Here is a 14,447-nt window from a genome sequence, read left to right on the forward strand (position 1 = left end):
GCTGCAAGCACTGGTGGATCACAAGGGATGTTTCACCAACATCAATGTGGGATGGTTGGGAACGGTGCATGACACTCGGATCTTTAGGAACTCCGGGCTGTTTGAGCAGCTGCAAGATGGGACTAACTTCCCAGAGCAGAAAATTACTGTTGGGGATGTTGAAATGCCAATAGTTATCCTTGGGGACCCAGCCTACTCCTTGCTCCCATGGCTCATGAAGCCATATGCAGGCAGCTTGGACAGTAGTAAGGAGCAGTTCAACTGTAGGCTGAGCAAGTGTAGAATGGTGGTAGAATGTACCTTTTGGACATTTAAAAGCTCGCTAGCGCTGTTTGTTGACTAGGTTAGACCTCAGTACAACCAATATTTTCATTGTTATTACTGCTTGCTGTGTGCTCCATAATATGTGTGAGAGTAAGCGGGAGACGTTTATGGCAGGGTGGGAGGTTGAGGCAAATCGTCTGGCTGCCAGTTTTGAGTAGCCAGACACCAGGGCGATTAAAAGAGCACAGGTAGGTGTGCTGCGCATCAGAGAGGCTTTGAAAACCAGTTTCATGACTGGCCAGGCTACGGTGTGACAGTTGTGTGTGTTTCTCCTTGCTGCAAACCCGCCCCCTTTGTTGATTTTAATTCCCTGTAAGCCAACCACCCTCCCTACTTCGATCACAGCTGGCAAAGGAAATAAAGTCACTATTGTTTTGAAACCATGCATTCTTTCTTTCTTAATTCTAAAAAAAAAAAAGGTGAGATAACTGAGAAGGTAGCTCGGGTGGGATGGGGAAGGAGGGAAGGACAAGGTCACATTTTGTTGTAGCCACACTTCAAAACAAAACTGTTTGAATCTTGGGCCATCCTCTGGAGTGGAGTGGCTGGGTGAGGAGGATATAGAACTTGGGGAGGGGCTGCGGTTTTCGGGTGGATATGTAGCACACACCTCCCCCCTACCCCTACGTGTGGCTATTTGGGATGATCCCTTCCCCCGCCGCTTGGCTATTCTCAGGGATGATCCCTTTTAGCCAAGCGCAAACAGCCCAGCATGAATGGGATCCTTTTACTGTTCCCTTACAAAAATTCCCCTATTTCAACCAGGTGACCATGAATGATACCACTCTCCTGAGGCTAATACAGAAAGATATAGACCGAATGTTGCTTGCATGTGACCGAAACCCAGGACCATTTGCTGCCATGCTTTGTGCTGCAGTGATTCCAGACTACTTGCTACTGGCTTGGTGTGGTAAAGTGTCCTACTGTGGAGGACAAAATAAGGCAGCCCTCCCCAGAAACCTTCTGCAAAGGCTTTCAGAGTACCTGCAGGAGAGCTTCGTGGCGATGTCCCTGGAGGATTCCTGCTCCATCCGCAGACACGTTAGCAGACTTTTCCAGTAGCTGTACTGGCCGCGAATGCATCCCAAGTCTTCAGGGCAAATCAAACATTAAACACTATTGCTTTTAATTCCTGTACTGTAGTTACAAATGTGCACTCACCAGAGGTCCCTTCTCCGGCTTCAGGGCTGGGGATCCTGCCTTGGGAGGGTATTGGCTACAGGGTGATGAAAAGGTCCTGGCTGTCGGAGAGAATGGATTCACCACTTGTCTGTTGCACATTCTCCTCTTCCTCTTCCACAAAATCCTCTTCCATGTTGGGTGGGACTCCCCCCTTGCAGGTGTCCATGGACAGTGGTGGGGTAGTGGTAGGGTCCCCCCCTAGAATGCCATGCAGCTGATCATAGAAGCGGCATGTATAGGGCTCTGACCCAGAGTGACCGTTTGCCTCCTTTACCTTTTGGTAGGCTTGCCTGAGCTCCTTGACTTTCACGTGGCACTGCTGTGTGTTCCTGTTGTAGCCTCTGTCCATCATGTCCTGTGTGATTTTTGGTATATATATTTGCATTTCTTCTTTTTGATCGGAGTTCAGCCTGCACAGATGCTTCTCCCCATACAGCAATCAGATCCAGTGTTTCCCTTTCGGTCCATGCTGGAGCTCGTTTGCGATTCTGGGGGAACTGCATGGTCACCTGTGCTGCTGAGCTTGCTGCACTGACCAAACAGGAAATGAAATTCAAAAGTTCCCAGGGTTTTTCCTGTGTACCTGGCTAGTTTATTGGAGTTGAAAGCGCTATCCAGAGTGGTCACATTGGAGCACTCTGGGATAGCTCCCGGAGGCCAATAACGTCGATTTGCATCTGCACTACCCCAGATTTGACCCAAGAAGGTCCATTTTAGTGCAACTCCCCTCGCCGGGAGGAGTACAGAAGTTGATTTTAGGAGCCCTTTAGGTCGATGGAATGGGGTTGCTTGTATAGACACATTCATTATAAAATCAACCTAATGTGGCTACATTTGATCTAACCCTGTAGTGTAGACCAGGGCTAAGGCGTCTCAGTGCCACTAGATGGGACAGAACTCCACACCCAGAAGGTGTATGGGTTATACTTAGTTTTGCTTTTGCTTCCTGAAGTTTCGAGCAATTTCACTGTCATTTATTGATATTATGCAAGGCAGGGTTATAGTCTTTCTGCTTACACCATTCTGAGACTAACCCTAATAGGTGTTATGTACAAGCACTCAAAGGAGAAAATGAGCTTCAGTGTACCTCATAACAGTGTCCTGGACGACTTGGATATTATTGTTCTGTTGTTGTTCTTACCACCTTCGTGTAAACCGGGATACTGCAAAACATTGGCTTGTGAGAGGATGCTTCTCTATTTGCCAGTTATTGTAGTCTTGATTTGTGAGGGTAGAATTAGTGTGATTTTCTTCCTCATTAGAAATTGACTTAGCTAGGTACAGTTTTATCATAGGTGAAAGGACTTTCCAACAGATCTGGTTAGCTGTAGAATAGTCTCTAAATGAAAGTAGTGGAGGACAGTGACTATTGGGGCACTCAGCTGGCCTGGACAAAATCATGCAAGTTGTACTGTAGGGCTAAGAGACCATCCTGATCATACATTTATTTTAATAGCAATAGAGTTGCCTTAACAAGAAAAGCTGACCATTTTTGTTTTTGTGCTAGAAACTTCGTGGTACCATGGGTGCTATTGAAACAGGAACAGTCTCAACCAGTGATGTGAGTATCTCTTTGTAACTTGTTAATGTAGTGGCCTCCTAAAACATTAAACAGTCTCTATTATTCACCAAACTTTTAAAATTGATAGTCAGGATTAAACAGACCCAGACTATATAACCTATCCTAAAAGCTACATAGGGTGGAGAGGGGGAATTGATTTTAAAGGTGTTCCTATGTTTATACCTTACATTTATTTTTCTCCCCCCTTGGGGCTTATTTTTATACTGTTTTCTTCTTGTGTGGGTTTACCTCGGGACCTCTGCCTCATGTGCACCCAAAGGAATGAATGGGAACATGCAGAGTGGGATATTCAGACTCTGTGATGAGTGGCCTGACTTGGAATCTGCCAGGTTCTAATGACTCCTGGGAGTCAAATCTCAGAGCTGTGGAAATTCCACCAGTCTTGTGCTAGGAAGCTAAGAGCATGAACTCTGTTGGAATACTACTGACTTCTGAGAGCAGAATTACAACCAACTTCCCCATTATTGATAGCTCTAGTGGGGATGGCTTTTAGAAATGTGCATATACCTGTTTAAATCTAGGTATAAACATAATTTATTTCTCTAGTTGATGAGGAAAGTGGATAATTAGATCTTCTGATCTGAAAACAGAAATCTTAGTGAGTGAAGCATAAGTGTAGATAAAACAAATGGGGACATTTGAATGCAAAATAATCCAGTTTTGCTTTTAATGTCTTTTTTTTTTTTGTGAGCTGATTAAAAACAGTCAATATTTCAATTCTGAACTTTGACTTTTTAATGTGACTTTTTCAAGGGCTTATTAGCCACTCTTCGAAATTGCATTGGGTTGAAACATGTCATGTCTTCTATACCTTACAGAATGCAGTGAAACAGTTTAGCTTTTTTGTTGTTCTGTGTTCAAAATGTTGTACCTGTTGAATCAAAATTCTTGAACTACAAAAATATAGCTCTGCAAAAAACAAATTCACTTGTGTGAACTTAATATATTAAATACTTTAAAATCTATATTGCTTTTTTTAACAAAATGCAACATACTTGGGCAGCAGATAGGTTAATAACTGTTTAATTTCATACAGATGAACAGTTAAGGTGTTCTGATTGCAATTATTATAGAACGCAGTTTGATTTCAAGCTGTACTACACATTTTTGCCACTCGATGGCACCAAGAAACAAAAGTATTTATCTAAAACGTGCTGCATAATGTTGTTTGATAATGAAATGTGTGGGACACTAGTGCTTCTGCTTATCAATTCAAATGGAGTCAGGATATTACAATTACGTCTGCATTGAGCTGGCAATGGTAACATCGTTCCAGTTATGAGACGGGGAAAGAAAGGGGCAATTAAATACTAAAAACTGAATACTAACTGTTCAGTGTCAAACTCTGACTGGCAGTAAAGGAAGTTCAGAGGGTAAGTTGCTTTTGTCTCCTTAATGTCTCCTATTATGAATACGGCAGAAAATAGTACATATAAAATCGTCCCAGATAAACCTCTACAATATGCAGCTACAAAAACGTCCCTTGAAAGTTTAGTGCTTTCTTAAGCATTATCAAGCCTTCTTACTTGAGTAAACTGAGTTCTGAGGAGGAGGGCTGAATTCCACGCCTTGTCTCCCCGGCCTTGGACACTGGGAAGCAACAGCATGAAGTTGGTTTAAAAGGGAACGTTTTACTCAGTTCCTCAGTGTGATGTAGGCAGTGCAGTTCAGAATGCAACTGGGCAATGTAGCAGGTGAAAGTGAATCTCATAACTTCAGTTTTCTCTATGCTTGTGGCGTAGTGAAGAAATTTCACTCCACTACTCTGGCAAAAGCTGTGGCAGGATAAACAGTTTGACACTTGATTTTTAGGGTCCAAAGAATGTGTTAACATTAAAGACATTGATGGCTTTTTAGGAGATTAATAAGCATACACTTGGAGTTGCTGCATCTCCTTTAAATGTAAAACAGTATCTTCACTAAGGAAAAAGATGTATTTTTAACTTGTATTCACTAGATTGTTAATTTGGGTTAGTGAAGACAAAGTATCTTGTTTTTAATGCATGTTAACTGGTCACAGTTACCTGCTATTGTGGGTTAAAACTGCAATTTACCTTGTCTTCATTAAGATTTTAACGCAGGTTAGATTAAAGGGGGTTAAAAATACCTTTTTTTTTTTTTAATTCTCCCCCCCCCCCTTTTCTTTTTCTAGTTAAGACAAGGTCTAAAAGTGGAGATTGAAACATTCTCAGACACTCCTTTGCAATATTGCTGTTTCAAGTCTCCATTATGCAGATGGCCCTTTGTCATAGGGCCTTAGAACAGTGAGTAGTCTTACTTCCACATATCCTTCGGTATGTAAACTGAGGATGAGTTAGGGGTGCAGTGACAGCCTTTTACACAGACAGGAGGAAATTATGGCTCATCCTAATAAAAAATGAGGGGTTTTTATTTTAATTGAAAGCAGTATTGAGAGATAACTTTTATGATTGTGTCTTTAAAGATCTGGCAATTCCTAGTTTCAGTAATAGAGAGATACTTCCTATGTTTTAGGTAAATGACTAAAATTTTTGAGATTTATACAGTTAATTTGTTTCAAGAGATAGTAGTTTTGTTGTGTACAGCAGATTCTTCCATCCATGTTACCTTTTACTTTCAAGATTTATGAAAGCAAATAACTATCTATTGAAATAAATGTCCTTGTTAATTATCACTGTGTGGTCTTCAGTTTCTGATTATATAAAGGCGGAGGGGGAACGAATTCATTTGCAGTTCTTGTGGAACAGCATAAGCATCTCTTATTGTCTCTTACTTTTTCATTTCATCCAGGACTTGTCTTAACATTTCTTTCCTCCTTTAAGTGTTTGAAATTCTTGACCGTCTACAATGTTGCTGATCCACCATGATGTTTTAGAGGAGGGGTCAGCAACCTTTGGCACCTGGCCCGTCAGGGGAGACCGCTGGCGGGCCGGGCCAGTTTGTTTATCTGTAGCATCTGCAGGCATGGAGCCCCACAGCTCCCACTGGTCGCGGTTCGCCATTCCTGGCCAATGGGAGCTGTGGGAAGCGGTGCCTTGTGTTCTTTTCTCACTCTAATCTTTGCCCTGGGGTTTATAAATTTATATCCAATGACTTAGAGCAGTTCTGTGACAGAGCTAAGATTACAATTAGAGTTCTTGATTTTCCAGGAAATCTGCCTTTTGTAAGAAATCCTGTTAGCTGCCAAAGCTGTGGCAATATTCTGTATTCCACCATCATTGTTTGATTACTGCTTAGATTTTCTGAAGTATAGGGATTTATGTTCTATATCTCCATCATATGAAGGAACTTCTAATAACACTTGAAAATCACAAAGGTAAGAAGATGAGAACTTTCAAAGTTTCAATAAGAGCAAGGTGGTATTCCTTTACAGACTGTTTTCTCAGATCCTCGCTAGAGAGCAACTTCCAGACTTTTGTGTCTCAATGGCCTGCTGGTGCTGCAGACTCAGTGGTCTGGGTGGAAGGTGGTTAGTGATCCACATCTTTCTTTAATGCAAGCTTTTAATAATAGTTCTGCAGCTGAATCTGAAGTTGCTCAAACACTGAATTATTCCTGACTGACACTGCAGTTCCCTTCATATTGGGGGGAAAAAAGGGAACTCCATTCTTCCTCTCTACACGTTGGAAGACAAATTTTCAAGCTTTCCAATGAATGTTTCTACCTTGTTTGCATTGACGGAATATTCATTTTCTACCATGGAATCAAGTGTCAATACCAGCAAAGTAGTATTAATGTACTACCCAAGAGATATTAATGATTGTTCACAAAAATCTTCATTTCTTAATACGAAGAGGCTGATTAGCACTTCACCTCCTGAGAGCCACCCCACTTCATTGTGAAAGAAGCTGGTGGTGAAGGTAATCATCTCAAGCTGCAATTCATGAAGTCAGAAATTCAATAACCTTTCAAAGGACTTGCACAGGTTTCCAAGCATTTTCTTAGCAGAAAAATTTGGAGGTGTATGAAACAGTGAAGCACGTTCCTGTGTGTATGAGTACTTGCCTCTGTTTTTCAATGGTGCTTGAACACTTTCATAAAGCAAATCCAATCACGAGTACAGGTTTAATTATTTTTGCTAGAGCTTCTACTAGCATCCAGTTGCACACATTCTTCTCCTGCACTAGTTTAGACTGAATTATGGACACACCATTGCAGGACATATATTATATCCATGTTTTAGAAAAAAAAACTTTCAATGTATTGAAGATTTCTTCCAAAAATTCACATTTGTGTTAATTTTTTTTTTTTCTGTAACCCCTTACAGAAATTGTGTTGAACAGTTCAGGAAACACTGGTGTATGGAGACAAAACCAGAACCTTTACAGATATTATGGAAGCTAGTGTCCAGAACAGGAAAAATTATTGTGATTCAATTTCTGGCCTACTGAAATTTTGTACAAAATTTCAACACTATTTAGTGCCTTAATCATCTTAAAATAAGGGTGGTGTTCTTGTTTCCACTTTAGAGTTCCCAATATGTACAGTGTGTGGCTGGATGCCTGCAGTTGATGCTCAGGGTCAATGAATATCGTTTTGCATGGGTAGAAGCAGATGGGGTAAACTGGTGAGTATATTACTTACTCTATACAGGAATAGTTACATTTCAAACATGCACAATAGGCTATTCCCCAAATGACCTTCCTTAAAATTCAACTCTTCAGGCTTAATTTTCAAACCTTCCTTACTTGTAGCCATAGTATTTGAGCCTGAAATTCTTATTTGTGCTCATATAGTAACGTATGCATGCAAACAAATGAGCTGAAAAATAGTCATATAACTATTCAGGGCTTCATAAAGTATTGTTCTGTTAATAACTTAAAGGTGATCAGAGCTATTTGTCTTAAAGGTTAGAGCACCATGCAGGGGGTTTGTTATATATGAGACTGAGATACTGCAGGTTATTGAAAACAGATTAAATAAAAATTGAAGGTCCAGTAGAAACTTGCAGTAATCTTTAATGTAAGTTTTGTTGAAGAGTGATACTTTCTGGAATTATAGCTCCATTTTATTATGTAGTGTTTTTGGTAGATCACTTTCTACCCAAACTCTGTAAATTTCTTTCAAAGAGGAATAAATAGTTGTGCGTGAGTTCAGAAACTTATCACTGGCCTTACTTGGAAAAGATCACTATGTAAGTCTCTGTATTGTAAGTGACTTGTTATTAGAGCTGATTGAAACTCAATATTTTCATTCTGTGGGAAATTCTGACACTTCAAAATTTCCTTTTGTTTTGAAGTGGTTCAAAAAATCAATTTCCAGTGAAATGAAAATTCTGAAAAAAATTGTTTTGGAAATATCAACATGATGCACAATGACCTTATTAAAAGGACATGTGTCTTTCAAATAATATACAGTAATAAACTATAATAAAATTTAAAAGCCAAAATAATAAAGTTGAAACAAAGTGCTTTGGCTTTGTTGAAATGAAGCACTTGTCAAAATTTTACGAAAAATTATTAAATCAAAATATTCACACAAAACATCTTGTCTTTATCAAATTACAGTTTTCCATCAAAAACTGTATTATCTAAAAGCTTTTGAGCAGCTCTACTTGTTTTTTTTACACGCAAATGAAAGCTCTGTTTAGCAGATATATTACTCTTGTCATAGTCCCATCTAATGCTTGGTGATATGTATTTGTGACTTTCATGACCTGGCATGACTCTGATTACAGGCTGCTTTTAGAAGGCTCATCGTAAATGGTGTGTACATTAGTTTGCATTTTGCATACATCATATTTAAATTGTTACATTCCAAGATGAGACTAGGGGCATCGGAAGAAAATGGTCTTACTCTGCTCTCTGCCCACTCTCCAACTCCATACTGCAATTCCAGAGTAGCTGCAAGTGTTTCCTAAAATGACAATGAAGTACATAAGAGTGGCCATACTGGGTCAGACCAAAGGTCCATCTAGCCCAGTATCCTGTCTGCCGACAGTGGCCAATGTCAGGTGCCCCAGAGGGAGTGAACCTAACAGGTAATGATCAAGTCATCCCGCCATCTATCTCCACCCTCTGACAAATAGAGGCTAGGGACACCATTCCTTACCCATCCTGGCTAATAGCCATTAATGGACTTAACCTCCATGAATTTATCTAGTTCTCTTTTAAACCCTGTTATAGTCCTAGCCTTCACAACCTCCTCAGGCAAGGAGTTCCACAGGTTGACTGTGCGCTGAGTGAAGAAGAACTTCCTTTTATTTGTTTTAAACCTGCTACCCATTAATTTCATTAGGTGGCCCCTAGTTCTTATACTATGGGAACAACTAAATAACTTTTCCTTATTCACTTTCTCCACACCACTCATGATTTTATATACCTTTATCATATCCCCCCTTAGTCTCCTCATTTCCAAGCTGAAAAGTCCTAGCCTCTTTAATCTCTCCTCATCTGGGACCCGTTCCAAACCCCTAATCATTTTAGTTGCCCTTTTCTGAACCTTTTCTAATGCCAGTATATCTTTTTTGAGATGAGGAGGCCACATCTGTACGTAGTATTCAAGATGTGGGTGTACCATGGATTTACAGAAGGACAATAAGATATTCTCCTTCTTATTCTCTATCCCTTTTTTAATGATTCCTAACGTCCTGTTTGCTTTTTTGACTGCCGCTGCACACTGCGTGGACCTCTTCAGAGGACTATCCACGATGACTCCAAGATCTTTCCTGATTAGTTGTAGCTAAATTAGCCTCCATCATATTGTATGTATGGTTGGGGTTATTTTTTCCAATGTGCATTACTTTACATTTATCCACATTAAATTTCATTTGCCATTTTGTTGCCCAATCACTTAGTTTTGTGAGATCTTTTTGAAGTTCTTAGGTCTGCTTTGGTCTTAACAATCATGAGCAGTTTAGTATTGTCTGTAAACTTTGCCACCTCACTGTTTACCCCTTTCTCCAGATCATTTATGAATAAGTTGAACAGGATCGGTCCTAGGACTGACCCTTGGGGAACATCCCTAGTTACCCCTCTCCATTTTGAAAATTTACCATTTATTTCTACCCTTTGTTTCCCTGTCTTTTAACTAGTTCTCAATCCATGAAAGGATCTTCCCTCTTATCCCATGACAACTTAATTTATGTAAGAGTCTTTGGTGAGGGACCTTGTCAAAGGCTTTATGGAAATCTAAGTACACTATGTCCACTGGATCCTCCTTGTTCACATGTTTGTTGACTCCTTCAGAGAACTCCAATAGATTAGTAAGACATGATTTCCCTTTACGGAAACCATGTTGACTTTTGCGCAACAATTTATGTTGTTCTATGTGTCTGACAACTTTATTCTTTATTATTGTTTCAACTGATTTGCCCAGTACTGACATTAGACTTACCTGTCTGTAATTGCTGGCATCACCTCTAGAGCCCTTTTTAAACATTGGCGTTACATTAGCTATCTTCCAGTCATTGGGTACAGAAGCTGATTTAAAGGGAAGGTTACAAATCACAGTTAGTAGTTCAGCAATTTCACATTTGAGTTCTTTCAGAACTCTTCGGTGAATGCCATCTGGTCGCGGTGACTTGTTACTGTGAAGTTTCTCAATTAATTCCAAAACCTCCTCTAGTGACACTTCAATCTGTGACAATTCCTCAGATTTGTCACCTACAAAAGATGGCTCAGGTTTGGGAATCTCCCTAACATCCTCAGCCGTGAAGACTGAAGCAAAGAATTCATTTAGTTTCTCCACAATGACTTTGTCATCTTTAAGCGCTCCTTTTGTATCTTGATCGTCCAGGGACCCCACTGGTTGTTTAGCAGTCTTCCTGCTTCTGATGCACTTAAAAAAAATTTTGTTGTTACCTTTTGAGTTTTTCGCTAGCTGTTCTTCAAACTCCTTTTTGGCTTTTCTTATTACATTTTTACACTTAATTTGGCAGTGTTAATGATCCTTTCTATTTACTTCACTAGGAGTTGACTTCCATTTTTTAAAAGATGCCTTTTTATCTCTCTCTGCTTCTTTTACATGGTGGTTAAGCCCTGGTGGCTCTTTTTTAGTTCTTTTACTGTGGTTTTTAAATTTGGGGTATACATTTAAGTTGGGCCTCTCTTATGGTGTCTTTGAAAAGTGTCCATGCAGCTTGCAGGGATTTCACTCTAGTCACTGTATTTCTTAATTTCTGTTTAACTAACCTCCTCATTTTTGCATAGTTCCACTTTCTGAAATTAAATGCCACAGTGTTGGCCTGCTTAAGTGTTCTTCCCACCACAGGAATGTTAAATGTTGTTATATTATGGTCACTATTTCCATGTGGTCCTGTCATAAATATAAAGGGAAGGATAAACACCTTTACATCCCTCCTGGCCAGAGGAAAAACCCTTTCACCTGTAAAGGGTTAAGAAGCTGAGATAACCTCTCTGGCACCTGACCAAAATGACCAATGAGGAGACAAGATACTTTCAAAGCTGGAGGTGGGGGAAACAGAGGGCTCTCTCTGGCCATGTGATGCTTTTGCCAGGACCAGAGCAGGAATGCAGGTCAGAACTCCTGTAAAGAGTTAATAAGCAATCTAGTTAGATATGTGCTAGATTCTGTTTTGTTTAAATGGCTGAGAAAATAAGTGGGGCTGAATGGAATGTATATTCCTGTTTTTTTTATCTTTTTGTAACTTAAGGTTTTGCCTAGAGGGATTCTCTGTGTTTTGAATCTGATTACCCTGTAAGGTATTTCCCTTCCTGATTTTACAGAGGTTTTTCTTTTACTTTTTCTTTAATTAAAATTCTCTTTTAAGAACCTGATTGCTTTTTCATTGTTCTTAAGATCCAAGGGTTTGGGTGTGTGTTCACCTATGCAAATTGGTGAGGATTTTTTCAAGCCTTCCCCAGGAAGTGCTTGGGGGGATATTTTGGGGAGGAGACGTTTCCAAGTGGGTCCTTCCCCTGTTATTTTTGTTAGACACTTTGGTGGTGGCAGCTTAAAGGTTCAAGGACAAAAGGTAAAAGTTTGTACCTTGGGGAAGTTTTTAACTGAAGCTAGTAAGAATAAGCTTAGGGGGTCTTTCATGCACGTCCCCACATCTGTACCCTAGAGTTCAGAGTGGGGAAGGAACCTTGACAGGTCCTGTTATAGTTACCTTTTGGACCAGATCCTGCGTTCCACTTAGGACTAGATTGAGAATTGCCTCTCCCGTTGTGGGTTCTTGTACCAGCTGCTCCAAGAAGTAGTCATTTAAGGTATCGAGAAATTTTGTCTCTGCATTTTGTACTGAGGTGACATGTACACAGTTAATATGGGGATAATTGAAATCCCCCACTATTATTGAGTTCTTTATTTTGATAGCCTCTCTAATCTCCCTTAACATTTCATAGTATGTTAATTACATTAACATTCACTAGATTACTCTCGTCATATATTGGCCGTTAATCTGAAAACAGACAGTACTGCATATTTGAAAACGTTCTTTTCAAAACGTAAAACTCATAGCTTTTGCCAATGAGCTCTCTTGCAAACATTAATTTAAAGAAAATCTTACGTGTTCAGGGTCATATACACAGTGCACTTGCCCATTATGAAACATTTGCACTGCTACCTATGTAAATTATATCTTTCAGTATCATGGGAGTCCTGAGTAACAAATGTGGCTTCCAGCTCCAGTATCAGATGATTTTCTCCGTATGGCTGTTGGCATTCAGTCCTCAAATGTGTGAATATCTGCGTCGATATAATATTGTTCCAGTTCTGTCTGACATTCTCCAAGAATCTGTCAAAGAGAAAGTAACTAGAATAATCCTTGCAGCGTTTCGGGTAAGTAAAGTTGACTGTAATTGTTGTGGGTTTACGTGGTTTTGTCTCTCACCGAAGTGCTTCCATAGATTATTTCCAGGCATGCTGGATTGGATGTGTAGTCCACATTAACTCTGGCTTTCCTTCCAGAGCCAGAGTTAATATGTGGATTTTTTGTAGGAAAAAGACATGCAGCTTTCTGCGCCTTTTTGAACTGGCAGATCCCAATATGAATGTTCATTGTTCCTCTATATTCTGTTAAATAATCCTATTTACAGAATTTATTTAAAAAAAATGCTGCTGCAGCAATTGGTTATAAAACACAAGAATTACACCCTTTAACACTTAGTAAATGGGTAAACTGGCCTTGCAGATATTTCATAAAAATGTACCAGCTCAGGCAGAAAACCTACTCACCATCCTTTTGTTGTGATTGACAGAAAATGATTTTATGTATGTGTCCAAAACAAAGCTTTCTGAGGAGAAACTTTGCATGACTAGTGTAAGCATAGATAGTGTAATGTATGTTGAGATGAGATGTCCACATAAGAGCACTGACTAGTTGACTTCTGCTGCAATATTATATCAGTAAAATCTGAAAATGACAGATCCTATCAAGGTGTTTTAGAATACCAAAGCATTGTGGCCTCCTGAATCTTCGTGCGCGCGTGCACACACAGACTCTGGTGTGTATGTGTCATCCCTCCTTGCGCCCACGCATTGGATGTTTTATGTGCATGTGGTCATGTATATAGTATAGGGAATTAAAATGGCTAGTTGAGGGAGGATGGTGGGGACATGGGAAACTTCCTTTTTATGGAAAGAACTACAGTTGTACGTGTTTTGGCTGGGCTCCAGTGTAATTACTGTATTTGGAAACTTGAAACCTGACAAGGATGTAATTTTCATTATGAGTTTCAGCCTTCCTAATCTTTTTTATAAGAATTTAAAACTTGTGGAGTATGGAACTTAAATGGCAAGCTATGCATTTCAGCAGTGATATTTATTGCACTTTTGTACTTGTTAAAAGGCAACTTTCTGGTCTTCATAACCATCCCAGCAAACCCATCCACCTACCAAATTATTTTCTCCCTACCACAATGGTGTGTGAATGTATCATCTCTAGGTTGCACACCCAAATTGAAGCTTGTTGGACCTTGAACCCCAAATGTGCTAGGGCCACTGGGCAGAGAAACTCAAAATATGGGAATCTGCTTCCTGGTCATAGTCTTCTCTGTGGCAGCTAGGTATTTCCTGAAACCTCCATTTTTGTTGTTTTTGCAGAGAGGGTTCACACTGGATTCTCTCCACCTCTGTCTCTAGGTCTGGATGGGAGAAGAATGTTCCGTCTATGCTAGCTGTCTAGTAACATACCTTTGCCTCCAGGAACTGCATGTTTGGAGTTTTTGTGAATCTTCCTTAAAGAGCTCTAGGATATAAAGTAAAAAAAGTACATTAAGATACATAGTGGTAACGTGAGTTGACCACTATGTGCATGAAAACTTCTGCTTCACCAGTTCCATAGCAACCTGCGTTTTGTTGTGGTAACTTGCTAGATTTTTACTACTATCTAGCCTAGAGCGGATGGAGAGTTACATTCGAATGTCCTGGAAAGAACATCCTAAAATGTTTTGCCCACCTTTTTAGTGGGATTTAC

The 14,447-nt window shown here is 39.9% G+C and overlaps 1 protein-coding gene across 2 annotated transcripts in view; it reads left to right on the forward strand.

Annotated features, from left to right (window-relative positions):
* ATP6V1H (ATPase H+ transporting V1 subunit H) overlaps positions 1 to 14,447 on the forward strand; it is an 89,265-nt gene that overhangs the window by 34,646 nt on the left and 40,172 nt on the right. Inside the window, exons 7-9 of one of the 2 annotated variants that reach the window (XM_048840665.2) lie at positions 3,014 to 3,067; positions 7,537 to 7,634; positions 12,619 to 12,811. In XM_048840665.2, coding sequence (XP_048696622.1) covers positions 3,014 to 3,067; positions 7,537 to 7,634; positions 12,619 to 12,811 — 345 coding nt within the window. The remainder of the gene's footprint in view (positions 1 to 3,013; positions 3,068 to 7,536; positions 7,635 to 12,618; positions 12,812 to 14,447) is intronic. The other variant, XM_048840666.2, reaches the window with a different exon arrangement.

The sequence above is a fragment of the Caretta caretta genome, chromosome 2 (genome assembly GCF_965140235.1).
Source record: "Caretta caretta isolate rCarCar2 chromosome 2, rCarCar1.hap1, whole genome shotgun sequence".
NCBI lineage: Eukaryota > Metazoa > Chordata > Testudines > Cheloniidae > Caretta > Caretta caretta.